The sequence below is a fragment of the Ixodes scapularis genome, unplaced genomic scaffold (genome assembly GCF_016920785.2).
Source record: "Ixodes scapularis isolate PalLabHiFi unplaced genomic scaffold, ASM1692078v2 PGA_scaffold3__209_contigs__length_174095766, whole genome shotgun sequence".
Taxonomy (NCBI): Eukaryota; Metazoa; Arthropoda; class Arachnida; order Ixodida; family Ixodidae; genus Ixodes; species Ixodes scapularis.
Window position 1 is genome coordinate 71,288,257 of NW_024609868.1, and position 16,065 is coordinate 71,304,321.

General features: G+C 45.8%; 1 protein-coding gene across 1 annotated transcript in view; it reads left to right on the plus strand.

Annotated features, from left to right (window-relative positions):
- LOC120840826 (LIM/homeobox protein Lhx2) overlaps positions 1-9,491 on the plus strand; it is a 76,776-nt gene extending 67,285 nt beyond the window's left edge. The window contains exons 3-5 of the mRNA XM_040211554.3: positions 2,225-2,592; positions 6,061-6,272; positions 7,932-9,491. Coding sequence (XP_040067488.2) covers positions 2,225-2,592; positions 6,061-6,272; positions 7,932-8,144 — 793 coding nt within the window. The 3' untranslated portion in view covers positions 8,145-9,491. The remainder of the gene's footprint in view (positions 1-2,224; positions 2,593-6,060; positions 6,273-7,931) is intronic.
- Positions 9,492-16,065: the final 6,574 nt, after the last annotated feature.

Consider the following 16,065-nt stretch of genomic DNA (forward strand, 5'->3'; position numbering starts at 1 on the left):
ATCCTGGGACCGCTTTTGTTTATTTTGTTTATAAATTATATTGTTTCCTGTGTTGGTGACGCAAAAATTATTTTCTTTGCCGATGATGTTAAACTATTTTTAAGTGTGAGGTCAGTATTGGATTGCACTCGTCTTCAAGCTGATGTAGAACATGTTTCAAATTGGTGCTCCAAAAAACAACTTGTCGTTTTATCCCGTGAAAACTAAACATATTGTACTATCTAGACAGCGTGAATTCATTTCTTTTTCTTACAACCTTGAAGGCGCTTTGATAAATGGGGTATCTTTTGTAAGGGCCGGGTCTTGGTGTCCGTATTGACAGTTCACTTTTTTTCTAAGAACATGTGTCTATAACTGTTAATGCTGCGTAAAGAGTGTGAGGCATTATTTCTCGGTTATGTAGGCGGTTCTCATCGCCCTCTTATTTGTTGCATTTGTTTAAGTCACTAGTTAGATCACGGTGAGAATTTGGCTCGGTAATCTGGAATTCATTATCTCTTGGTCAGGCGATAGAAATGGAAAATGTACAAAAGCGGCTGATAAGAATTTTGTAGGACCGCTATATTGGAAGGAGGTCTTTTTATCATTATGAAACGCTACTTCACCGGTTTGCATTATATAAGCTTGCTGTGAGTAGGCAGTTCAGAGATTTTGTTTTTCTTCATAACGTTGCTCATGGTCACGTCAGATCAATGGATTTACTACGGTTCATTGACTTCCATGTTACATCAAGAGCCAGCCGGAATGTATTAACGTTTTATCCATCTTGCTTGTCCCCTGTATCCCCTTTGTCACGGATTCAATTGGCCTTCAATAAGGAACATCACCTGGATATTTTCATATGTCTTCGGGAATTTACCTTGCTTGTTCGTGAATGGGTGTCTTTCGCCTAGAATGATTTTTTTTTGTGTGGTATTTGTATTGAGTATTTTAGCTTTTGCGGTATTTGTATTTTAGTATATTGTGCACCACAGTGGAGACTGAAAAGTTGTTTGTGGGCACAGAAAATAAAGAATTATTATTATATTATATTATTATAGTCAGTGACAGGTTAAAAGTTAAGGGCGAGAGAAAGAAACGCAGGGGAGGAGGAAGCAGATGGATTGCTGGAGAGCAGAGAAGAAAACGTCCCCCCCTCTCCGGAATTCCGCCTGCTTCCTCCTCCCCAGCCTTCCTTTCCCTCGCCCTGAACCCTTAACGGTCACCGACTATAGTTGAAATCTTGAACCCACAAAATCACAGACACGCATTTTCTTTTCACTTGAGAAACGTTTGCACACTTTTAAGTAGTAAACTTCTGTAAAGTTGATTGTATATCATTACACGTGCGTTATAGACCACCCCAGGTCACACTAAGCGACAATAAGGTGACAACACGGATATGTTCGTAAATCAGGACGGCAAGAATATGCGCCTACAACCAGAAATACTATTTTATAACTGACGGCCAAACCCATCCTCATTAGACTCCACCCTTAATCAAACGCTGGCTAGAAGGCTGCTCGTAGTCAGGACAGGTTCGATTCAAGGAATCCCAGCTAAAACTTGCCTTTTAACCGCGCTCCAGTAAAGATTGTAATCTCGCCATGTATTTTCCTGCGCACTCAGGGAAATTCGATAAAGACAGTAAAGGAAAAAAAATAAAAATAATAGTAGGCAAAGTGTATTAACGCAACAAAACTCAAACACCTGGAGAGAAGCCACGCGCTACAGAACCCAGGGGTCCTAAGTTCAATTCCCATCCCTACCCATTTCCATCCGGATGAGCATCGTACCGGCGTGCGGTCCTGTATCTCTGCTGCGTCCTGCAAGTTAAACACGGCCGGCTGGCGGTTGTACTGCGCTATAGTCCGTTGCAACTTAAGAAGGAAAGGCGAGCGTAAGACGGGCCGGGGAAAAGGAAGCAGACGGAACGCTGGAGAAGAGAGGTGGAAACCTCCTTCACTCTTTAGCGTTCCGTCTGCTTCCTCCTCCCCGGCCCGTCTTACCCTCGCCCTACCTTCTTGAGTTGCAACGGACCATAGCAAAATATCTCATCTATACCGGATGCAATAGGCTCCCATTTCGGCTGACTAACTTCCGCTGTCCTACAACACAATTAATTTCACTCCTCGCTTGCACTTCTATTCTCCAGGGAACATCTCGAATGAAAAATGTTCCTTGTCTCGAGCTCAAGCACACTCACGCAACTCTCTTTAAAATCCCCTTTTCCCTCGTCACGCAGGTTGTTCGCCGTCAAGCGCTGCGCCCGCTGCCAACAAGGCATCTTCGCCTCGGAACTGGTCATGAGAGCGAGGGACCTCGTCTATCACCTGCATTGCTTCACGTGCGCCTGGTGCAACGCCGCGCTGGCGCAGGGGGACCACTTCGGACTGCGCGACAACCTCGTTTACTGCCGCACCCACTTCGAGCTGCTGGCCGAGGGCTGCCAGCCGGGCTTGGCGCCCATGCTGGACGACGAGGCGCCGCCAGGACCCCTGACCGCCGGGCCGCCTCCGGCCTACGTACCGCCCCAGGGTCAATACGGGGTCCGCAAGGGAAGGCCCCGCAAAAGAAAGCCAGGAGATCTGCCGGACGGTCCGCAACACATCGGTACGCCCGCATGATGTCCGCGTTTCTGCGGCGTCTGGTTTTAAAGTCCGCAGAATAGACCCCTCTCACCAAGAGGTCTGCGCATGTGTGACACCACCGTAACTTTAGTTCTGAAGAGGAGAAATGCAGTACGCGCGACGGATCGTGCCGTCTCGTGCTTCGCACACATTGACCTGCAGTGACCTTATCGCTCGCGCCGGAAGACTAAACTTCTCTTGATACATTCCGGAAACGGCGGCGTAGTAAAACAGGGTGGTGTAAAGTGCTTCAATGTGCTTCTGTTTGTGGCGATGCCACCCTTTGTATACTCTGTTTCATACTTAGTGTGCAACGCTGTCACAGCTACTGGCGCGAGCGCGTGGCTTCATCTATGGTTTTGTTTGCGCAAGAACGCGTGCAGATGATCAAGGAGATTAAGCCCCACGCTCGCGCCAATAGCTTTGACAGCGTTGCACGCTAAGTATGAAACAGAGTATAATACCCGATGCCGACATCACGCGCCCAAGAGGCAAATACAAAGATATATCTGAGAAAAAAATCTCGCCGTAGCGTGGCCAGCGCCACGAGCGAGTGCAGTGACACGCTCTTTCACGCGTTTCAGAACAAAAAATAAATATAACTGTTCGTAAGAAAATGGCCAGATGTCATCACCCTAAGCAAAGCGCACATGAAGGCACCCTAGGCTGGCGAGATGGGTCTATTCGGAAGTGGGCACCGGGTAGCAAATCGGTCTCTAGACTTTACAGCTAAATTTGAGGAGAATTATAGTATGGTTTGCATCAAACTGTTCGGCAAAGGTTTGTTGCTCACCTAGAGACGTTTGCAAGGAGTCACTCTTCAAAAAGTTGTCTGGCCACCGTGGATGTAAAATTATTTTGTTTGGGCGCAAGTTTAGCAACGTTGTGCACGCCTTAGGAAGTTACTAGAATACTCAGTTGGGAAACTTCCATAGGAGCCTGGTTTGAAAAAGTGGCTGCAATCCGTACTCGAGAACCGAACTAAGGCGATTACGACGCCGACGTTTCTCCCGCAGCGGCCACTCCGGGTACTGCACGGCTGCACGTATTGGGAAATAAGTGCCGAAGGAACACGGGGGTTATTTCTTCCGTGTTCCTTCAGCGCTTATTTCCTATGATGTACCAACTAGCCCATCTAAGCATTTTATTGTACGTATAGCTTCAGGTCGAGTCGCGCAAGGGCCGGTGGCGCCATCTTGCGGGGCCATCTCGCAGTAGCTATATAAAGCAACTTTAATATTTGGACTCGAAGCTATATGGTGGCGATGTTATCGTATTCAGGTTGGTTTTGATGGACGCCAGCGGTCCAGGTTTCAAAGGTGAGTTTCCCAACTGAGTGCTTTAGTAACGTTTGAAAGGCTTGACCATAGACGGTCTGCATGGCTGCAGCAAGAGGGTGGCGCAAAGAGGCCGTGTTTGCAAACGCTTTAGTGTGTAAGACAAAAGAATAATGCGAAAAAGCTCCTCCCACAACCTCTTTAAAGGTAGCCACTGCTCCTCCACGATGAGTATTGTGTCCTCTACTCAGGCGCACGTAGCGCTGAGGTCACATAACATCGTTGTGGATACTGCCCCTCTTCGTTGGTCTGCCGAAACATTCGAAGCCGTGGCTTGTAGGTTGTGGAATGTATTAGGCATATTACTAAAGGTGCGCTGAGGAGGCTTCTGACAACGCCTAAATATGACGAAAAGTAAACTCTAAGGGCTCTGAACATCCTAGAAATCCATAAATAATAACGAGGCGCGACCGATTTTTCTATTTAAACTGCAATCAAAAATCCAACGCACCGAATTCCTTCGGCTATGGGAGGGGCAATGTTCCGGCAGCCAGTACGACATGGGACCAATGAGAACGCGACTTTTTGTATAGATTGCAAACGCTGGTATTACAAAATCTTAATGTTTTTGTATATGATAAAAACAGATAAGAGTATTCCAGAGATGTTACTTTTTGCGGAGAGGGAACATAATACTGCAACAATTTTCTAAACACAGCGCACTATGTTTGAAGTTAAAGCAAGTAGGCAGGCGAGTTGGTTAAGGTTAAGTTTCGTGTCTGTCCGCCCCCTTTTTTGTCCCCTCGCTCCAGGGTCTATGTCTGCACAATGTTTGTTTGTTGCTGTCTTTTCTGGTCTTTTTTTATTGCGGGAGTAATTTGTTTGTTTGTCAGCTCTCGAGCGCTCGAACGCTCACTCGCTGGGTTGAACAGTAGCGCGGCTGTATGGACAACGAACCATTCGATATATCACTCTGCGGTTATACCGGCCGCAGGCGCCAGGATCCTTTGCTTGCTATTGGCTGACAGTGGTACTTGTTTCGGAACATGCTCCTCCCTTCACCAGAGATGACTTCGATGTGTTGCGATCTTTGATTACTTTTCTAACAGAGAAATCGGTCGCGTATCGTCACGATTTCGGGATTTCTAGGATGCTTAGAGTCAGCAGAGTGAGTTATCGCCATACATTGGTGATCTCAGAAACCCCCTCAGGGCACCTTTACATCAGACTATAAGTGCTAAGTCATCCGGACGTGGGGTCAATGACATTTCGGTGTAGGACGTTTCGTTTTGGACTGTCGCTGCATCCACTTCTCGGTGCACATCCTTTGAAATCTTGGTTATACTTTAGTTGTCTCTGGACGTATGTCACATATTTTATTACTTATACTGCTTGAACTTACATATTCACACAATATTTGTGTTTCCTTTCGGTATGAATCACTTTCATCATTGCCTCAACATATAACAATTCTTTTATTTGCTAAGATTTTTTTTTATCGAATGACTAAGAGACTATTTTCAACTTACTTGTCCCCACTCGACCCCTCTTTTGCAGTATATATTTGGTGATCTTTTTTATGCCATTATATTGACTTACATAACCTAAAGCTCAACAAATCCTTAAATTAAATACATAAGCTAAAGCTCAACCAACCCTTTAAATTTCCTGAATGTCTTTCGCTAAGAAAATACGTTGCATTTCTCTGCGAAATGCATCGATTGTTTAGCGCTTCTAAATGACTGCCTTCACAGCTCGATTCAGATATATTTTCGCCAACTAAAATGACTTTCAATATATTATTCTTAGATCGGAGACGCAATTAATTTTATTTTTGTAGTCTATAGTTCCTATAGTTTTTTCATATTTTTAATAGGAAAACCAGATAATAAAGTAAGCCAATTAAAGTTTTGAGCATATCGAAACGTCCTGTACGTTTCATGCATCAAAATAATAAAGCTTACGAAGATCTGGAGCTTCTGCTGGAGGTTCAATTATTCATTCTCACACAGATATCGAATTTACATCAAAATATTCGTGCACTGAAACGTTCGTACACCGAAAACGTCCGTGCACCGAAACGGCCGCACCAAAACGTGCCACACCGAAATGTCCGGATACCCCGGATGTGTTTCCCTAGTTGTCCAAGCAGTGATATCCTCTTGGCTTACCAGGCCTTCCGGACCTGGCTTCCCTTGACGGCAACGGCCCGTCGGCACTCCAGCAGCAGCAGCAGCAGCAGCAACGCACCAAGCGCATGCGCACCTCATTCAAGCATCACCAGTTGAGGACCATGAAGTCCTACTTCGCCATCAACCAGAATCCCGACGCCAAGGACCTTAAGCAACTCGCTCAGAAGACGGGACTGTCCAAGAGAGTGCTCCAGGTACGAGCAGCGTTGTTCACACTCCTCATCTGGAACAAAATTTCTTTTCGCGTTCATTCGGTCTTCTAGTTTGAACGACCTCCCATAGCGAGTCTAACTGAATGAGATGGTACAAATTTGCATTCAAGATTCAAGAAATGTCATGTTTCTTTTGACTTATTTAGGTTAAGATGTGATATTAGGAAGAGGGGTGCAAGGAATACTTCTAGCCTAAGCTGCGCCAACCAAAACAAGTTGTACATTCCACGAGGGGAAGACCACTCGCGCCGGAGATTTAGTCATAGTTTCAAATTCCCATACGTAATCGGACTGCGTCTGGCGAGATTTTTTCCTCTGTCTCCCTCCGTTATACACTTAACGAAAAATAAAACATTCCTGTCATAATTATTATAATTATTATTAACTTTTTTTAAATAGGGTTGCTTATACTAAATTTGTAAGAGATAAAATATCTCGGAATAATAAATCCTTCATTTTTTACATATCAACAGTTAAATAAAGTTAACGTCGGTGCCTCTTTTGTTAAGCAGATTAAGCAGATTCGTTAAGACCTCGCGAATTCCTAAGATTCGTGAGGTCTTCATGAGGATCACTTTCGGAGGCAATGACGGTTCGTAAAACACAACACGTCAGCGACGGAAAAGTCCTCTGCTCAGAAAGCTCGGTGGTATTTTACTTTTCGCATACCTTCAAAAGAGTAATGGAGACTTAAAAGCTGGTAATGAGCCATGTCGTCTCCCGTTACACGTCAATGTAACACAAGTACGAAAAATGAAAGCAATCTGAAACATAAGAAAATTAAGGGCTCTAATCGCTCAGCACAACATATCTACCTGATTGTCATCTTTCTTGGGCAACGTATTTTCACAACTGAAGACCTCTGTGTTGTGTGTCCTTCAACACGCACTTATTGCAGTCGATATTCTGGTCCTTAAATTATTCGACAAAGTTATCTACTTCTGTGCGAACTACCATATGCCTAGAAGAAAATTATGCAGCTTTTACTACTTGACATATAATTTATGGGGTTTTTCTTTGTTATGATCTTCAAACTTTTAGGAATGCAAGTTGGGCTAGTTGGTTCTGATCGTGCTGAGGTCTCACGCCCAACGTTTTTGGCTAAAACTCCATTTTGAAACCTTTTAATTAACATCCAAAGATAGTAAAACAAAAAAAAAACTTGTTCAATGAAAAGAAATGACACTAGAAACGAACGGGAATGTTTGCAGCAATGATGTCGAAGAATACCAGCGTTAATCAGAGAAGTGTTGTTATAAACATATAAAAAAAATGGTGGCCGACTGTATTACTGCACCGTAGCTTGGAGAATGTGGAGCAAAAGATCGCGCTGCAGAATCGAGGGATATGAAGTTCACTCCCCACCCCTGTCTTTTTCCGACATGAATGAGCATCGCAATGGCGTGCGGTTGTGTAAATTATGTCCCTACTGCATGATGCACTTTAAAGACATCAGGCTATAAGTTGTTCTGTCTGGGCCAATTTCTCCTCTACTGCCTCAACCAGTGTCGGTACTGCAGAGCGACCTCCCGCTGTCCAAACATCTAAAGTCTAGTTCGAGTTTATTCTATGCCGTATAACTCCCTGAAAAAGCTCTTCTCACCTTGCTTTCGTTTTTTGTTTTTTTCTGTTCTCATCCAGGTCTGGTTCCAGAACGCACGGGCAAAATGGCGGCGGAACAATCTGCGCCAGCAGGAACAGCCAACCACGTCACTTCCGGCGAGCAGTCCAGGAGGAACGAGCTCCTTTTCTGAACCAAGTCCCGGAGCCCCGCTGGACTACAGCAGCGCTCAGACGACCCTGGTGGTGACGGCGTCCCAGGAGTCTCTCGGATCCTTCCAGGAGCTCTTCTGATGGCGTGCAAATCACATCCCATTATTTATTTCCGTTTGTCCATCGAACGTCCTTCATTTCGGCTCCGGATGAGCCTGGGAGTGAGAAAGAGAGGTGTCGTGCGATTGGTACCGCCACTTCGTGATATTAGGAAGTTTCAGGAAACCGTTTCTTCTGAACGATCGAGACGGCTCAGACGGCAAGACCCCGGTGCCCAGTGCCGGCGTCTCACCGCCTTTAGGTCGTACATAAAATGTACAAAACGATTTCCGGAAACTCCCTGTTGCTCTTTCGTTCCGGAATCAAACCTTTCCAACGTAGGCGGATACCAAATATTTTCGACAGTGATGTCCGAAGAAGTTTGAATGTCAAGATTCTACAGAAGAGGGTCTCGAATCAGCGCCAGGCACTTGCATTCTCAACACCTTAGACCCCGTTCTGTCACAGCCGTTTTTCAAACACTTTAAATGAGAGAAATTATCCGGACTTATGTGCTCGCTTGCTTGTGAAAAAGAAACATACTTCCTGTATTGGCTAAAATAATCACGTAATGATGCACAAGACACGACGATACGGGAACCGCAAAAGGCAGTTGGCTAAGGTGGTGCGTGTGCGGGATGTCTCAGAACGTCCGTAATGATTCGTTTTGTCCATCCCTCGCTCTACAATCTCCTTAAAATATTGATAGACGCTGCTCATCAGTACATTCGTGTGAACGCTGTTATTCCTGCAACGTTTAAAGAACCTTCGCCGGGGTTAACAGTCTTACCACGAGGAAATAGTCTCAAAGTAGAAAGTAATTGCCAACAAACACAGCTAATGACCTTCAGACGTTAGGAAAAGCACTCTCAAGACAGAAAGTGATGACCAACAAACAGAGTGCAGAAACATCTTACACTTACAACCAAAAAAAAAAAAAAAAGTCATCCTGGCGTTTTACCTCACTGTACATATTTTCGACTGCCCTTCACGTATATATCGGATCGTTCGATTGATGTTCCAAAGTCATACGTACCATATGCGCATATCGATTCACCGGTCATTTGGCTCTTCGCGAGCGGGAAGTTTCCAAGGAGCGGGAGATAGCGAAAATCGCCTCCGTCCCGAGTCACGTCATTGAACATCATCGTCATAACTGTCTTAGAGTGGTTCGAACGTCATATCCGGTGTGTGATAATTGGTCGCGGGCTCCGATGTGTGCGGACTCAGCGAAAATCGGAAACATGATTTGAACTGCAAAACTGTCCGCGATCTCCTAGGTGCCCGCGGCGGAGATGCATGTGGTGAATTCATCCTCGTCAGTGTACATACTTCACTTACGGAACTGGGTCTCGTAGAGGCCCCAGAACCGCCAAAATAAACCTGAAAGACTCAGCGCTTGTGTGGATCTGTTGCTTGTTTGCGATGTTCACAATCTTATTTGAGTGAACGCCTACTCAAGTTGAAACATCTCGTAGCTCAATTAAAGTTTTAGTGCTGAATTTTGTTGTAAGCTAAAGAGGGCCACCGTAGGGGCGAGGATAGGGCACGTGTGCTGCGCCCGCGTTCGGCTGAGGCTCGTGTTCTCACTGATTAGGCACGAATGACAGCCAAACGCTGACACATCACTCGTGCTGACTTTTTTATGTGACGCCGTAAACTCAGCTCTAGGTCTTTCTTATCTCGGAGATGTTGCCAGTCGGCTGTGTCACGGGACGGCAGAAAAGGTAAAAAAAAAAAAAAAAAAGCTGCTATTCTGCTCTTTGAGGAAGTTTCGGGTTAGCGTTGCAAAGCGTACGCCGAAGCTTACCACGACAATTAATTTTTTTTAAAGATTAAGCATTGTAGAGAACTTTTGGTGAAGGGTATCTATGCGCGCCAAATTTTTTTGTAATAAGTGTCTAACATTCCACGCTACCTAAAGAGCTAGGATGATGGCAGGGCCATCTCCAGAACTTTGAAAAATAACATTGAACTCAATTTTGTGGCAGTTTCTTAGAAATGAACATGGTAGTGAGCTACTGCCGGTCCTCAACCACCAGTCCGTTCGAAGGTTTTTGTGCCCATTCGTGTGTTCGCGTCAAGGGGAGTAGGTGTTCTTTGTAGCATTCCGATGATCGTGACACAGAAGTGTAGCTTCTGACAGATACTGTTTAGGAATAAGAAAATAAAAAAAAAAAAACTTAAAGGACGATCCGGTGGTGGATTCTTAGGAAATGTGCTAGTATGACCATCGGGATGCCCCACGCAAGTCCCCTTTCGGGGAACGTTAACGTTGACTCCTTTACTTTTATGTTTTGTCTTTCTTTTTTGCTTCCTCTATTTTTTTTTTTTCTGCTTCTTTTTGGCCTCGGTAAGCTGTCAGAGTTAGCGTTTTTCAAAAGGGACGTGTGTGGCGTTTCTCGAGGGTCATGCTAAGGCATCCCCTAAAAATCCACCAATGGATCTTCCCTTCATTTTTTTCACCCCTTTTCTGTGCTCTGTTTGTCAGAGTTAGTTGACGCCCTTGGAGATGGTAAGTCATATCAAAGCACCACATCCCTTACACTAGTTGAAGGAACCACATCCATCGTTTAAACTACACATAGATATCACATCTATGTGTAGATGTGATATCTATGTGATATCTACACATAGATATCACATCTTACGCACCGCTACTACGGAAACCCAAAGCGGAGAAAATCCGGCGACGGCAGAGCATCAACAGGACACGCCCGCATTCCACCGCGCAGCAGCGCCTCCTCCTTTCTGGCTCTGCGCCAGCTATGCGACGATCCATTGAGAAAAACAAAAACCCAGAGTTTGACAAAAACTCGGTGGTGTCTGTCAGTTTGTCAGCGACGGGGAGAGAGGGAGAGTGTGACATGTGTTCATGTCAGCGTTTAGGACCAATGGGAGACTCTCACGCGTCGACCACTCTCCCTCATTCTTCTTCTCGCCCCAGCGCTGACAAACTGACAGACACCGCAGGGTTTTCGTCAAAACGAACGTTCTAATGCTAATGCGTTAAAAAAAAACTCGGAGATTCGGGATCTGGGTAAAAGGTAGTTGTACAGGCAGGCTCACTATAGCTGTTGTGAGTCAGCGGTGATGACGCATCGCTTAATGGGGAATGTCGCCATCGAGAAGTGGTCATGGCCGAGGATACAGTTTAAGCCACCAGACCGCCACCTCTTGTATAAAACTTCACTGTAGCCAACTTTTTTTTTTACCGTTGGAGATATATAAAATATTATTTATGCAAGAAGGTGAAGGAACAAACACTGTATTTGGGCGAGCCTGAAATCTCTGTGCCCCCTATAGTGCACTCTAAAAAGAGTCTAGTGCGTTCACTTTCCCGCAGAACAGTGGGAGAGTCAATCACCGCAACTTACTGAGGCAGCTCAGCGAATGACGATGCCGAAACATATGTTTACACCAAAAAACGCAGTCTGCGTTGTGACATTAAGCAATGCAAGCGTGACGTTTTGCGTTGCCTAATGTCACAACTCAGACTGCGTTTTTTGGTTTAAATATATGTTTCCGCATCGTCATTCGCTGAGCTGCCTCCGTAAGTAGCGGTGATTGGCACTCCGAGTGTTGTTCGTAAAAGCAGACGCACAGACGTTTTTTAGAGTCTGTCTTTATGTTTACTTATCTTAATATGCATATCATAACCAATGAGCACACCTCAAAAGAGTATCGCAAAACTTGTTGATAACATTTTGGTGGCGAGGCTCCTGACTTCCACACCTGATGCTTAGTAGGATATTCGGTATGCACAAGGAACACCGGAAGACTGTATGGTACTTTCTGAAATGATACACACCCACAAACATGCAAGAACTACACGGAAGTATACTTGAAGAAATCTTAAATATTATAATATTTATTGCCATTAAAATACCGAATCAATTACAGGCACTTGTTTGTGGAATTCTTCGAGGGCTCGAACTACACGCACCAAGGTGACAGTTTTACCGTCTGCATGGCGTCAAACACAGGGAATCAGATGAAATATGAAGCACACATTCGGTAAATACTCACAGTCAAATGACGCTTTAAATCATATTATTTACGACAAAAAAAAAATGTCAGCGTTTAGAGCCTCCCTGGACCCCTTGAGCAAACAGGCAAAATATACCTTCTCTTGGCAAATAATCATAGTAGTGATCAACACATACAAAACATCCCGACGTCGCCCCTGCTCCGCGAAGGCTCAAAGAGAGCCTCCGCATCCCCACCCATTCAATCCGGAATAAGTAAACGGTAAGTGGCATCCGATAAACGCAACAAAAACACGGCCAAAGTCGCAACGCCTCCTCCGGCTTCCGGCGGCTGTCACGGTTCCTCGAGTGGCGGCTCCGACGTGAACGGACGTTGCACTGTTCTTTATTTCTTCTCTTTTCTCGAACAGCCTTCCGCCGCTTCCTCCGATCGTATCCATCCACGGGCCTCGAAGAGGGGAAGTCGTTTAAGTGGAGGCGCGTGCGACTGCGGTGCTGCTGCTAACCCGGACCGCTTCGAGGGTCTCTGCGGAACTTGGGTACCGACACGAGCCCCTGGATCTTCTCACGGGAGTCACGGCTGAACACTCCAATAGAAAGAGACTGCTGCCCTCGCCGCGTTTTTTTTCCGGAGGATAGTGTATGCAAGATATGCAGCTTCCTCCTACACGCGCTCTTTGTTCTTTTGTTTAGATATATTTTGTTTTGTCTGCTTATGAAAGGTGGGTTGGCTCGTGCCCGTGATTTGCTCGTTTGTTGTAGAGGTTTTGAATAGTGCTGTTCGGTTTGCACGAGATCAATGTTATTTTTCTAATGGCTTATTGAGGTGTTTTAATTAGCTGGTCGATTCATTATTTAGGTTATAACCAAGACTTATTCTGCAGGGTGCGATAAAAAAATGCAATCCTTTTTTTAAGCAGGCATAACTTACACATTACAGAAATCTGAAACTCCGTATCAATATGGTGCTAGGACAGGGGCGGATGCAGAACTTTCCTGAGGGGGGGGCGGTCAGGTGTTGGTCAGCATACCATATCTTTAGGAACCCCCTCCCCCTCTCCCACATTTCATGCCCCAAATTTTACACATGCAGAAATCAAGAGGCAGGTCAGGACATGCGGACCCCCCCCCCCCCCCCCCTCTAAATCCACCCCTGTGCTAGGATGCGGAAGTTTTTGAAAATACGTGAATCAAAAGATTGAAAACAAAAAATGCTATATAATTGTTGTTTTTTTCACACACACACACACACACACACAAGAAAGTAATTTTTGACGCTTATGTGTTTGTTTCAACTGAAAAATGAAAGAAACTCGTCGCAGGGATTTTTCTTTAGGTAGCAAAATGTATGTTCACTGAAATAAAATGTGTAGGCGCCCAGAATACATTTGTTGATTTGACAAAAAAATAGGCCTCGGTGAACGCCGCCTCATCAATAAATTTCGTTCTTATGCTTGATCTTTGGATACAGGTAACCCGATACTCAAAATTTCGCATACTTTCGCCAGCGCTATAGCGTAGAATTCCAGAGGAGTTTCAGCTTCTTGCATTTCGTAGTTTATTTAGGCGGGCCGAAACACAGCGTATCGCTTTCCCTATTGGGCCCTACAGTAGACACGCGTTCAGTGAACCGTCGTGCATGCTCGGTGCGTCCTCTCTTGAGAGGCACTCTGACATACGAATATTCCTGGACACCTAAAACGTCAACGCCAGAATTTCTATCAAGAAACGTAAACTCGACAAAATTGGACGGTATCTTTATACATATTTTTTTTTTTTAAATGAATAGATTCGTGACATGTTGTGACTTTATGATATTCCTTACTTTTTGAAGCAACCATTTACAGAACGAATAGAGCAGCCACAACAGAAAACAGGCCTTGACATCAAATTGATTTTTATCTTATTCAACATTTTGAAAACCCGTGACCTAGGAACAAAAACGAGGATGACACACATCGGGGTCTAAGTTCCTTTTTCGTGCACTTTTTTCGACGAGGTAGAGCGCCTTAGAGTGATAAACTGGCAGCTGAAACTTACCCCACTAACCGCCGCCAAGTTGCACAATCTTCACCAGAAGACACGTGACCTTATAGTTCTACGTCTACATTTTAACGAAGTACCGCGCACAAATAATTGCTTATTGATCTTTAATGATAGTAACGACGAGATAAGTTATCTTTCGTGCGTCTTACATCCAAAATGTGCTTTTACGACAAAAACTCGGGCAGCTTCGCAATGCCTCCCCTAGATGCCGTGAGCCGCGGTACTGTAGCTTGAGTTTTTATCGGTGCTAGGCACTGATCATTGGGGTAACAGTATTGAAAAAATAGTTTATCATGTTTTCTAGAGCGGTCGCAACACAAATCTCGGCTCAGTTTAGGGCAAAAGCCTCCGGATTTCTTAGGGTCACGTGTCTAGTCATCAAAATTGTACAACATGGCCGACGCTAGGTGGGGGTCGCGTTTGCCTGGTGAACGGGATACCAGTTTATTGCACTAAGCCCCTGTACCTCGTTGCCTTTTTTGCTCCTCGGTCTCGGGTTTTCCAGACGCTGAAAGTACGCCAGCTCACGTGCATGTTCTTGGGTATTTCTTATTGTATTATCCACGTCAAACAATTTCAAGCACCAAAAAAAAAAAATACAACACAGACACACAGAAACACACACACACACAATCGCATTAGGATTAGGGGCAGAGTGTATTTGGTTAGTTTGTTCTTCTATTCTCGGGGTGCGTGAGTAAGTCCATGCTCTCGTAACAATAGATCATGCATTGACCGACAACAACGCCGTCATACAGTTCCACTTCGACCAACCTGCACGAAGATTGAACATTCAGTTCGCTCTTTCATAAGTTACGAACCCCCGTCGACAAAATTAGTTCGCATGAAAGGCATATTTCACACGAGCCCAGCCTCCGTCGCAAAACATCCGTATCGCTAGCTTCTGCTTCTTAAACACGCTCAGGCAGCATTCCCAGTCAAAACACATGCTGCTCAACGCGTGCCGAGCCCGAAATAAACGGAGGGTAAAAATAACGTGGGTAAATTTACGAATGAAACACCGAAAAATAATTCCCCGCCGTGGTTGGCCTACCTTCCACTACGCACACCTAACGACCAGTTTACGAAAAAGTGACGAAGCAAGAGTATAAGTACAAACAAGAACGCCAGTCTGTTTACAAGCGACTAGAAATCCTTCGTTTAGAGGGAGAGATCTAAAAGGAAAAATATTGGAACAAAAAGAAAATTGGGGCGCTTTCGGAAGCCCAGAGGGCAGATCGATTCCGTCGAAAGATAGTGCCCAAGAAAGCCACAGGGGGGCGCGCGCTAGCGCGGAAGCTTTCAGCTCCTCTCAAGTTTCAATGCAGCCGGACTCCCCCAAAAGTCGGGAACACTTTGCTTTATGACTTTCCCTTTCAAGCTGGCCGGCTCGCTCCAGAGCCGCCACGGCTCCCCGGCGGCGACAGCACGCCAACAAAGCGAGCCTGAGAAGCGACAGATAGGCGACGCGGCGAGCGACTCGAGCCACCGCGCACGGCTTCTCCGCGACGCCGGAAACTTCCTTCCTGTTTAATTATAAAATCAGCCTCCGGGCGGCGGCCACGACGGTGGCGGGGGAGCCAGGCCCGCGAACAATACAGGCGCGGCGTCGGCAGCAGCGAAAGATAAGCCTGCCCCGACCTTGACGGCCTCTGTACGCACGAGCACGGGTCCCCATCGACTGGGACGGGACTCCATTGAGTCGTGAAAGGAGCCTTTGTGAAACAATGAAGAGAGTGTGCGCTGACCCTGAACAGCCCGACGTCGTCGTTGCGTTCCACTCCATCTGCGAGCAGGACGGACGAGCGCGTCCTCCCAGCCCCGGACGGTCTCCCGAGGCGGCCACTTTCGCTGAAGCGACCTCCTTCCCCCCGTTGGGCCCGAGCTGCCCGAGGTTCCCACAGGACCGGAACCGCGAAGAATAGTAA